The sequence below is a fragment of the Crocodylus porosus genome, unplaced genomic scaffold, assembly GCF_001723895.1.
Source record: "Crocodylus porosus isolate Cpor-Errol unplaced genomic scaffold, CroPor_comp1, whole genome shotgun sequence".
In the NCBI taxonomy this organism is placed as follows: domain Eukaryota; kingdom Metazoa; phylum Chordata; order Crocodylia; family Crocodylidae; genus Crocodylus; species Crocodylus porosus.
The window spans coordinates 44,107,593-44,120,018 of record NW_017728931.1 but is presented as its reverse complement, the minus strand read 5'-3'; the positions used below and the strand labels follow the sequence as shown (position 1 = coordinate 44,120,018).

Here is a 12,426-nt window from a genome sequence, read left to right as displayed (position 1 = left end):
GGCTAGGGCCTGGGACCGGCTTCCAGGGGACCCCGGTGCTCTTTCCTGCCAAGGCAGGGGGTCGGACTAGATGATCTACCTAGGTCCCTTCCGACTCTAGCTACTATGAAACTGTGAAACTATGAAACATTTTTAATGGTAAATTCACAGCATTTCTTTCAAGATATGCATTACAAATCTGTAGAAAAACTGTGTTTTAGTAGACTTTTACAGACAATATAATATCGGTATTAAAGAATGTACTGTCATCTATATTCAAAAGAGGAGCAGAATTAGATTTCCACATGCAGTCTTTCCCTTGACATTTCCTGATTTTGAGCATTCTCAGAAGGATTTGTTCTACTGTGAGGGACTTGAGATTTTTTTAAAAAAGAAAACAGAATCTGGAATGTCCATTATTTCTTTACTGTTTTGCTAAATACCTGTCAGTGCATATCCTGATCTCTACATAGGTCTGGTTGGCTGAATTAACTATGTAATATCATTAGCTGCCTATGATATTATGTGATACCATTAGCTGGAATGATGTTTTTTGGAGTACTGTGTCCAGTTCTGGGCGCCACACTTCAGGAGGCTGGAGAGAGTCCAAAGGAGGGAGGGCCACATGCATGATTAGAGGTCTGGAGAGTAGATCATACGCAAAGAGGCTGAAAGACATAGGACTGTTCAGCCTTGAGAAAAGAAGACTTAGGGGGGACTTGGTGGCAGCCTGTAAGTATATACAGGGTATACATCAGGGCCTGGGGGAACATCCGTTTACCAAGGCACCCCAGGGGATTACAAGAAACAGTGGACACAAACTGATTGAAGATCACTTCAGATTGGATATAAGAAAAATTTCTTTATGATTTGAGTGCCTACCTACTCTGGAGATCTTTAAAAAAGTCTTGATCTGCACCTTGATGGGATCATCTGACCCCAGCAGTCTTTCCTGCCCAAGTGCAGGGGGGGCTGGACCCGATGATCTCATGAGGTCCCTTCCAGCCCTAACATCTATGAATTTATGAGTGTGGTGAAAATTCGAGTAAACTCCTTTGACTTTAACTTGATAGAAGTATGAAATAATTGCCATTTAGAATTCTGGTAATACTGGATAAAACATAATTCAAACTGTACCTGACATCTGAAACAGGCTCTTTTACTTACTGCTTGTCTGAGTTGTGACAGATTTCTAAGGGATCATTCAAAGGCACTGTTTCTCACTGAAGGCTGTCTCAGTGCCAAACTTTAACTCACTCTCTCTGCTGTTTAAATACTAAACCTGTTTAGAAGTAGTTGTAAGTAGAATTTTATAATGGCAAGAGTTTATTTCTGTTAAATATGGCTACATCATTTTAGAGCAAATATTCTAAAAACAGTTTCCCCTTTGACAAAGAACAAGCCTAGGAAAGAGTAAAAAAGTAGGAGCAGCCAGAAATGTAATGATGGACCTTTCACCTTAGCTATTAGTTGTGATCTAGCACAAAACGGCAGTTGGCCTTCCTAAAATTTTAGTACTGATAACACAAAAATATCCAAGCAATCTGTCTTTTTTCCTTACAATGAGTTATGATCCAACAAAGCCATGTCACACACAGGTAAATGGCTTAACATGGGGCTTGTGCAGATAGGTTTTGAAGGATGGACTCCAATTTTTTTATTAGAGGGCTGTGAGGGTAGTATTTAAAACAAAACCAAAAACCTTGGTTGCACTTACTAGGTCACATATTTCTGTATCTCCTGCAGCACCCCATATCAGGGTGAGGCTTCGTGTTCTGGAGCTTATCTAGATGGACCTCCCTCAAATAGCAGTCCTCCCTCTTTCATTCTTTCCCCATTGAATTGCAGCCCTTGTGTTTCTGGTACACTCCCAATGTGACACCCTCAGTTAAACAAAATTGTGCCTCTTCTTTGTAGATCCACTGATAAAGACAATAGCACTGTACGTGTGCTTAAATGGGTAGATCAAGTTGATGCTTCAAAATTAGTAATTACATACCAATAGTAACAAGATGTGAAATTGTGGTTTGAGGGCATAAAGTCTCACCTGTGAGCTCAAGCCCTGTGCTGGTAAGCACAATTTAGACTTGTTTGCACAAAAATTTGTTACCATCAGCTTCAAAACAGTTAAGTTTTAGATGTGTTTCTGTTGGTGCTTCACCTTTGTTCAAAACCCTGTGTAGAGAGGGCATGAGAGAACAGCTGTAGCTGGCAGTAGGTACATATTTTGAGAGTAGAAGCTGTTCTTATTTTTTAGTATAGTAGCATGGGCGACTGGTGCCTCCTGAGTCTGGGTGGGGGGGGCAGAGGGCACCAGCTCACTAGAGGGGGCAGGGAGGGGTCCCCCCACAGCCTGTCTCTTCCACCAGCACTTCTGGTTATGTGGCTGGCTTCTGGTTCCAGGGAGTGCACATGCAACCCCTGCGCATCGCCAGTGGCTAGCACTATGGAGCCCCAAACTCAGTACCTGTAGGTGCTATTGTAATACAAATACTGGCTAATTCTCCCTCTCAACTTGCTCTCCCATGCCTGTCCCCGCCCCCATGAAACATGAATATTATCTTCCATCAAGGTTTGCTTGCAGAGGTATAATGGTACTGAGACTAAATTCTTTAGTTACAAAATATAATTCAGAATGCGGTTTAGTGCATCTTAAGTTAGGGGATGTTTGGTTGGAACGCTGCTTGATTTGTCTAGCCAGGTGAATGCGTCTTATCATTTTCTTTGTTCCCAGTTAAGTGTTGTGCATAGTTATTTGCATCACCATTATGATTGAAAAGAGAGAAAAGAATCCAGAAACTTCTCTCGGCCCCTAGTTTTGCAGTTAGCTTCTTAATACATTGCTTTTAAAACCTATTAAAACAGGTTTAGTGAATCTGGAATGTGCTGTTCATCAGTCTTATTTATTTTTGTAAAGTGAAATCAATGCATGTCCTTGTAGTTCAAAAGAAAAACGTAAGTAGCTGGGTATTTTCATACTTTACCCTTTTCCTTCTGAAAATTCAGTTTATAACAAGGATTGAAAATTAATTGTTTCTCATCCAAAGAGATTCTGGAGTATAGTGTTTATATGTAGCGATATTATTACCAGTCACGATATCTTTATTGAAAAAAATAGTGTATGCCATCTTTTTTTCTTTGTCATAGCAAGTAAATTAGCATATTTGTTTAGAGAAAGAGAGAGAGAGAGGTGCCTTACGTTTGAAGGACAGAGTTGTCTCACTTGTTTTTAAAATAAGCCATTATTCACCTTGACAGAAATAATAATGAGCAAATTACACTCATTTTGTACATTCTTCATTCATGTGGTAAGGGAATGAGATGGGACAAGTGGTTTTAGTTGTGAAGAACCTCTTTGCCAGCTTGGAAGGAGTTTTTTGATTTCAGCAAGTGAATTATCAGGCACTTGCTATGCCTTATTCCCCTATAAAATTCCTTTTCTTCGTTGTACATTGGTGTAGGTGTGCTGTAAAACTTTTAGGGTAAAAGGAGTAGGGAAAGTTTTGATGATTTTTTTCTTTCTCCTTAATGCTTAAAAGTACACTTGGGATTTTTCCAGAACAACATCTAATCAAGGACTGGAGAAAAGAATTTTCTGCTATGATCCTTAACTCAGATTTTCCACTGCTAAACATAGTCTCAGCAAGTTTACCTCCTGGTAAAACTAAAGTGCCAGGTTTTCCTTTTATTTTTGACCTTGAGATTTCTCATGCTTATTTATTATTTTGTGGCTACAAAGCAAGAGAAACTGGTGAGTTTAAATTACCTCAATGATAAATATTCCTTGTTTGTGAAAAAACTTTTAATTTTAGTAATAGAGATGTGAATATTTGCACTTATTTTTATGTACGCTAGTTTTTTACACAGATGTTATTGGATTGGTAGATAGCATAAACAAGTGGTTTTCCTCATTAAGAAGCCACTTATAAAACGGTTGCTTAGGCTACTTAGCAAACATCTGCAATGCGATAAGCAGTGAACAACTTTTAAGTTGTTAGTCATTCTAAGATGCAGGACTCATTGGTATGTTTCATTTGTTTAAATGCCAGCAGAGTTGCACATGATAGAATATCAATGTATGCTTTGTGGTAGAAGCCAGCTTCTAACTGATGAAGGTTTGGGAAAAACAGGTACTCTGTGGGCAGGCTACTCTGTAATTGTCCACTGTTGGGTTTCTGGCCACAGACAGCAATATATTGTTGCACTGGGTGGACTCTTAGCCTGATCTGGTATAGCAGTCCGTGTCCCTTAGCTTCATTGAAAGTCTGTAAAGTTGCCTTTTTTCTTGTTTGGTTTAGGGTGACATGGTTTTCAGGTTTTTAGTTTCTTTAGAGATGAAATGTGACATTTTTATGTGGCTTAATTCCCAGTCTGTATGTGTTAATGTGCACAGAATACTTTATTTAAATGTACACTGCTAAAACTTTTGAAGAAAGAGAAATAAATCATCAGTTATCTGTTCAAAAAGGTGACGCCAAGTTTGTTTTCTTTACAGGTTGTTCTGGAGTGGAGTCGAGACCAGTATCATGTTCTGTTTGATTCTTACAGGGACAACATTGCTGGAAAATCATTTCAGAATCGGTAACTATTACTCTCAGGGTATCAGTATTGCGCATTTAGCTGGTATGCGTATTTGTCAACATTTTCCTGTACATTTTGAGCTCTGTGCTACAGTTGGAATTTAACCTTGTACTTCACATGTTAGCTCTGAAAACATCTGTAATTAGAAGTGATAGTAACACAAGAACTGTCAAATTTTAAATTTGTATGCTATCAAGTTTTAACATTGCAATCTGGTTTGAACAAGTTAGTCTTTTAGCATTGCAAAGCAGACAGCATGACTACTTTTGCATATTAAAACATATTTAGCTAAATATAAAAGTGCATTTCCAATTTGGTTTGTTTTACCATCTCTGGAAGATTTATTTTTTAAATGTTGGCAATTTTCCTTGATCTCTTATGGAGATTGCTATTTAGTAGAAATTAACAAGGCCAAGGGGGGAAAAAAGGCCTTTTGAGTGGATTGATTGAAATTGGAGAAGCTGATCACAGGAGTTTGAAGCCTAAAACATGTTGATCATTTTATGCTGCAGTTGTGTTAAATGTTAGATGGCCTCTTGTGGTTTTGGTGTAGATCTTGAATAGTCATAGGATCCTGCTGCTCAGGAAACCAGTAGGACTGTGGGCTGCAGTGTGGGAGGAGCTACTTAAAGTAAGTCATTTCATTTCCTTTAGCATATGTACACTCAGCTGAAAAAAAATAAGATCTCACTAAAACCTCAGTGTGGAATCAAATCATAGAAATGAGAGTTTCGGAGGAAATGTTTGGATTATCTAGTCCATTTGCCTGGTGACATAAGATAGTCTTGATCATATTGCTGTACACTAATGTTCTAGACCTGCTTTACTCCCAGTATTCTCTCATCTTCTCACCTCCTCCCTTGCCAAGCAGTAATGGGCACATTAAAGTGGATGTTCATAGCTCTCAAATTATTTTTTTTTGAGAATTGTAGTGCTTCATAGAACTAAGCAGTTGAGTGTGCTGCTCTGTCCTGATCCATTTCTGGAATGGCTGTCACTATGGTAACTAAGCAAGTGGATTTTTGTAAAAGAGTGGGTTCCGTCCAAAAGGGATATCTAAATCTTAGTGCTGCTGTGTGGGTATTGTCACTGTTTTATATATTACCATATGCAGCCTTATTCTTTTCTGCTTTAGTTCTTAAGGGAATGCTTTAATGTGAAGGTGAGCTTTGCCATTTCTGAACTAAAATGTTGAGGAAATGCATGGAATTAGGGACTATTTGGACAAGTCCTAATGCTTTTGCAGAGGGTGCTAAAGTCAGGGAGTAGGTTGAATTCCTTAGTAAGTTTTTATATTCTGTCAGGTTTGATAGGAAGGTATTAGGTGATGTTTGTCAGGAGATATGCATCCAACTAGTTGTCCTTGGGGTTGTCTTTAATAATTGGCATAGAACGAAATTCTTTGTTTTAATAATCTTTTCCTTACATCTGTCACCTAAGATAACAAGAGCTGGGTTTTTCTGCGCTGCCAAATCCACGCACCTTGTCAGGCCAGACCTGTCTTGGTCTGCTATCTGTTACCATGTAAACCAGTATAGCCTGTTCCATGGTTGGGTTGTCAGTGACTAAACTGGAACTCCCACCTGGCTTGCATGGACAGCCAGCAGGACTAAACAAGAACTGTTAAAGCAAAGCAGCTCAACTAAGGAGGGTTGTTACAGCATCTAATGTGCCCCAGTGGTCATGACAGCCTCAGCACTAACTTGACTTGAAATCCTGGCAGTGTGATGAACTGGATATTCTTGTAGTATAAGCTGAATGAGTTAATGGAATCTCTCAGAGACGGAGGTGTGCCCTTGGCTTTCTGCATAGCCTGTAGACACAGGATTTCTGTTTTTGATACTTTCTAGAATCTAGTTCACCCTAAGCTCTGGGATGAAGCTGCAGAGAAGGGACTAGAAATAAATATGTCTTGGGAAAGGCTGGTCCTGTGAAAGTAAACACATCAGTGCAGGGAAAGTAAAGCATATCTCCTTGTGGTATCAAGTGATTAGGCAGTTTACTGTATGAACAGTTTGAGAACCTGCCTGTAGAGTTTCTGTTTTGATTATATCTCTGGTGTGATGCCTTTTGGAGACATTACACGACAACATTTTTGTTACCATTACAGATTATATATATATTTTATGTGCTCTTTATAACAGATTAAAGTTAAATTGGCTGATGCCTGTGGGCATGCAGGATTTTAAAACCTTGCACGAATCTTAGTTTATGAATTATTTTAAAACCTTGCTGTTATGAAATAGTTATAACTGTTTAGCATCACTGCTTGTAAGGCTAAGAAAAAAAATTGTGTTCTACATTTAGGTGCTAACCTTAGGTGGCTTTGCTTTCATTTCCAACTTACCTCCTTCAGCATTCTCCACTATCTTCTGTACCAGTGAAATCTCTTAATTGCCTTTTCTGCCATTTTGGCTGTTCAAGACATGTAGACTCCTTATCCAAAAGCTCTTCAGCATTTCAGTTTTTTCCTCACTCAAATTCTTTCTTAAAGGTTTGCTTCAGTCTTGCATTAAGGGAGATGGAAGGAAATGAAATTAGTGGAATCAAGATTTGTAATTGCCTTACGTGACTGTGGTGCAATCTTAGTTTTGCCTCACTTTGTGCAACGTTAATTTTAAATTGTGTGCTGTTCTGGAATGGGAACAAATTATATTTGAGAGCCTCTTGAATGTGCAAAGTGCCAAAAAAATCATTAGGAAGTAGACAGACCTTGCTCCATAAAACATACAATGTAAATTTAACATGGCACAACAAGTTAGGACCATTAATAGAAGTGGAGGAGGGGCAAAAAAATGAGGTCAGGAACAAGAAAAGAATCGGGAGATGGAGCAGAATAGGGTAGTGGCTATAGTAGTACAGTTGTAATCAGGGCCTGCGGTAGGGGATGAAACTGGAAAGTTATGGGAGAGCAGTTGGAGAGTGTAGTAGGTCTATGTCAGGAAGTGAAGGTAGTTAATGATGCCTGGGGAGATTTAATGTGTATAGTAGGGGGGGAGCTACAGGCTGCTGTACCCCTGAAGAATTATCAGCACTGACATTGAAGCTTCCCTGCCTGACTCTAATCTGCTGTCAGATTCCACATGCATAAATAGACACCAGATATAGATGCTGCTGGTGGGATCAGGATCCTCCAGGGAAAAGGCAGAACTAGCAGGTCCCTTTTGGTGCAGCCCTTTTTGAACTGTCAGCTTTCAGTTTTTGCTCAAACAGGATTGGACCCAGTGTTCCCAGATTTGAAAACGGGAAATACTGTATGTGAACCCCAGAGTTATTAATTTTAATGAATTATTTAATAAAATCACCTCTTAGGATTTTAAGTTATTTAAATTCCTATTTGGAGTCATTATCTGCTGTTACACACTCACCTCTACAATCAAAATCGCATGCATAACATGCCTTTTGGCATATCCACACGCACGTGGCATGATGCAAACAATTAAGGGGTGATTAGTCATTAGCAGAAAGTAGGGTAGGGTCAGGGCTGGATTAAGCCTTTAGTGGGCTCCAAGGAAACAGTACTGTATATTTGTATTTCTTTTTTTTTACTCAATAATTATAATATGTAAAATAAACACAACTGGGCTCCTTTTTCACTTTTAGCCCTAGGCGTGTACCTAGTTTGCCTATGCGTTAATCCAGCCCTGGATAGGGTAGTACCTTTAAGTCTACTTGATTCAGATATGCAGGAACTTTTGTCGGCAACTTTGTCAGATGCTAGGAATAGATCAGTGAATAAAAGGTCTGTTTCTGGCATCCGACAAAGTAGGTTGTTTCCTCTGAAAGCTCCTGTGTCTCTGAATCAATTGGTCTTTAAGGCAGTAGTTCTCAAGCTTTTTAGATTTGAGGTGCCCCTCAGAAAATGCGAGCTCTTTTTGACTACAAAAAAATAACATAGGGGATTTTTTTGCAACGAATGCAGAAAGACCACAATTATGGTTTTCTGTTTGAAATCGCTGTATGCATCTTGTGAATCGTGTTTGTAAACCTGACCGTGCTAACTTGATGTAGTACCTCATAACACCCTGATTGAGCATCACTGCTCCAAGGTACAACCCTAGCCTACCTTACCTTCTGCCAAACAAAGTTATCTGAAGACTGAGAAACTGGTTGAATATGATTTTTTTTCCTAAATCAAAACACTTTCTCAATTAGCCTACTTTTGATATTACCATATGTGGATTGAATTAGCATACAAATCTGATTATCCTGCATGTAGTAGCGTTGATCTCACCTTTATCTTTTGGGCCTGGAAATTGATAGTGGGATTCTGTTGGAAAGAAATCATAAATATTAAAAAGAAAAACACCTTGGTTTATTTGTTTATTTTCTTGAAACACCCAGTTTCAAAGAGTTGTCTCATATTAAAATGTGTCAGACTTGAAAGATGAAAATCTTCATATAGAAAGATGTTACAAAATGCCTACTTACCAGAGTGAGGATGCTGACAGCTCATTTTGGAGATCAGTAATATACCTGTGTGATACCTGAGCTGAAGAAGAAATCTATCAGTCTGTGTAGAAAAGAATCATTAATATCTGAAGGCAGAAAGCTATTTTCTATCCTTATTAGGGCTGTGTGAAACTTCAGTTGCTGATTCGATTCAGAGGAGATTTGGCCCAATTCAGTGGCCGAATCTCCGAATCCAAATCGAATCAGGAAACCCATTAATCTCTCTGAATTGAATTGGAACTCTCCAGTCCACTTCTGGGTCTGCTGCTGAATGCACAGGGAGGATTTTGCAGGACTTTGCACTTGTCCTTGTTGAACCTCATGAGATTTCTTTTGGCCCAATCCTCCAATTTGTCTAGGTCACTTTGAATCCTAGGCCTACCTTCCATCATACCTACTACTCTCCCCAGCTTGGTGTCATTTGCAAACCTGCTGAGGGTGCAGTCTGTGCCATCTTCCGGGTCATTGATGAAGACATTGAACAAAACTGACCCCAGAGCCAACCCCTGAGGTATTCCGCTTGATACTGGCTGCCAACTAGGCATTGAACCATTGATTACTACCCACTGAGCCTGATGCTGCAGCCAGTTTTCTATCCACGTTACAGTCCATTCATCCAGCTCTTACTTCCTTAGCTTTCCTGTGAGAATGTTGTGGGAGACCATATCAAAAGCCTTGCTAAAATCAAGGTATACCACATCCACTGGTCTCTGCACCCACAGAGCAAGTCACCTTGTCGTAGAAGGCACTCAGGTTGGTCAGGCATGACTCGGCCTTGGTGAATCCATGCTGACTGTTCCTAATCACCTTCTTCTCCCAGTGTTTAGAAATGGATTCCTTGAGGATCTGCTCCATGAAGATGGTTTCTATTTCTACTGCTCACTGTTTCATACTCCTTGTTAATGATCAAACTAGATAAACATGTGTTACCAATCAGTAGACATAACTCTGAGTACAAAAAATAGCCTTAATTTTTTAGCTTAATTTTAGCTCAAACATTATCAGGATGTGGCTGAATCAACACTACTGTAATTTTATATCTTAAATGTAGAAACTTATATCATCAGCTTATACCTCTTGTTAATATGGTGTATTATTAATAAATGGCAATGTGGGAAATATCCAAATTTAACAGAATTGAACCTAGCACTGAGCATCTCCCATAACCAAGAGAGTCAGAATTGGTATTCTTTTATCAGAGTAGCGTCTCAAAAGAAGCTTGACTAAATAAGCATTGCACTCTGCTGAGAAAGTTAATAGGTTTGGCATAGAAATAGAAGAAAATTCTAGTGTTCAGGCATCCTCTCTCTCTGTCTGGTCCGTTGCCCACCCAAACCCCCCTCCGACCAAGTCTTACTGTAAGTGTAAAGCTATGGGTTGTCAGTCTGAATGACATCTTTACTCAGCCTTCTGTGTGACTTCAGACTAACATGACTCACTGCATTTCTCTACTCATGACTGATTGTGGTGAAACGAATAGAGCTCTTGTTGCTACAGGTTTTAAACCACAAAGGACCTTGGTAGATCAAATGCACCTTGTATTACATTTGTTAACAGGTGAGAAACTTTTATAATCTCCTGCAATAGTTTTTTTTTTTGTGTGTGTGACAAGTGACCAGCTGTATTCCCCAGTGAGCTTTCTGTGTTTGATTTCAGGGGAGCCTCATGTAAAATGCAGTGTAGTGACAGAGGCAGTGATAGCTGTGGTGAAACAGAAATCAAAGAGAAATCATTACAATGTCCTGGAAGCAGCAGAAAATCATAAAGTGCACCTTTTAGGCTGTACATACTGTTCCTCCAACTGGAGGAACAGTTAAAGGAACCGTTATTTGTGGGGTGTTGATTTTTTTCTTTTCTTTCCAGCATGATGTCTGTCTTAGCTGAGCTTCAGCCTGGTGACTTTGATAAAAGCCTTAGTTCTCATCACACACTAGGAAAACCAAAGCAAATTAATCAGTCAGGTTTGATTAAACTGAGACTGAGAACTGAGTTTCATGAGCATACTGGTAGGACTACAATCAAGACAGATGTTGAACAAAAGTGACAGAATAAAGCCCTGCAGTACTTCATGTGAATGTTCTTGGGGAAATTAATCAGCTGCCCAGTACTGTCCCCTACATCCTTTAGAATATTTCTTTCTTTTCCAATCCATGTTATACAAAAGAATGTAAGGGGGCTAGATACAGGAGGAGATACAACTGGGGAGGGGGGAGATGCAATCCAGTGCTTCTGGGAAGAAAACACTCTAAAGTGAATTGAAATGAAAATACAGGGAAACAGTAGAATTCAGAAGACCTTGGAGTGACAGTGGGGAACAAATCAGAATGGTGTGCACAATCAAGATAGGGAAAAAATCCAGTATTGAACTGTGTACACAAAGGCATTGCACTTTGGAGCCCAGGGGTAGCATTCTCTGTCTCTGGCTATGGCAGTGTTGTTAATCCTGAATTAACAAAAAAATTCAGCAAAAATTCAACAAAAATTATGACATTGGCTTAAAAACCATCAGACAAGAACAATACATTTAGTGGGTTTTTTTACTTGTCTTCTATTTTTTTAACCTTTAGAGTTCATGCTTTCAAGATTTCTCTGAAAGTGACAGCTAGAAATTTACTTTGCAAAAAAAGGTTGAGATTCTCACATGATCACACTTCCAGAAGTGATGCCTTGAAGCAAAGCACTTAAACTCACAAAAGTTAGGGAAACTGCTACTGTACATATTCCACTGAAGTATATAATTAAATCATGTATATTTTATTAGACCAACTCAAATAGTTGGAAAAATTCTTCTTTGCAAGCTTTTGGGTATAAGTACCTTTGTCAGGTTGAGGAAGCATCTGCAGTTGGTCTGTGCTCTTCCTGGATGGAATAATAAAGAAGCCAGAGGCTGGTATAAATAAGCCAGAGGCACGTCTGCGGTGCCACATACTGCATGTGCAGTTGTTTAATGCAATAAAAGGGAACGGTGCAGAGAGTTTTTTTACCCCTGGATACCCTACTAAGAGTACCAGACGTAGTGAACTCTAACTGCCATCCTATTTTACTGAGCGCTTTATTTTTCTCTGCATACCAGCCCTAAAATAGGAGTCCAAGGCAGACTTGGATCAGCAGGAAATTACGAGAAGAAAAGTATTCATTTAAAAATATATATTTAAGAGTAGTGTATCTATAAAGTAGCTAAGAATTGCTTTGTAAAGGAATAATGTGTTTTAATACAAATTAACATGACCTGCAGTTTTACAGTAAGTATCATGTAGATGAACCCTTCTGCCCATTTGAAGTCCTGTTAGGGTCAGAAAACTATCACTGCCCTTGCCTCGTTGGTGTAAACCTCAATGTTTCACTCATATTTGTCATTCTTGTTTCTGTTCACAGTCATGGTCTGTCATTCTAAGGTTCATTTAAATAGTTCTG

The 12,426-nt window shown here is 39.1% G+C and overlaps 1 protein-coding gene across 1 annotated transcript in view; it reads left to right on the top strand.

Annotated features, from left to right (window-relative positions):
• Positions 1–12,426, top strand: part of GNPTAB (N-acetylglucosamine-1-phosphate transferase alpha and beta subunits) — an 80,743-nt gene that overhangs the window by 4,951 nt on the left and 63,366 nt on the right. The window contains exon 2 of the mRNA XM_019544739.1: positions 4,475–4,560. Coding sequence (XP_019400284.1) covers positions 4,475–4,560 — 86 coding nt within the window. The remainder of the gene's footprint in view (positions 1–4,474; positions 4,561–12,426) is intronic.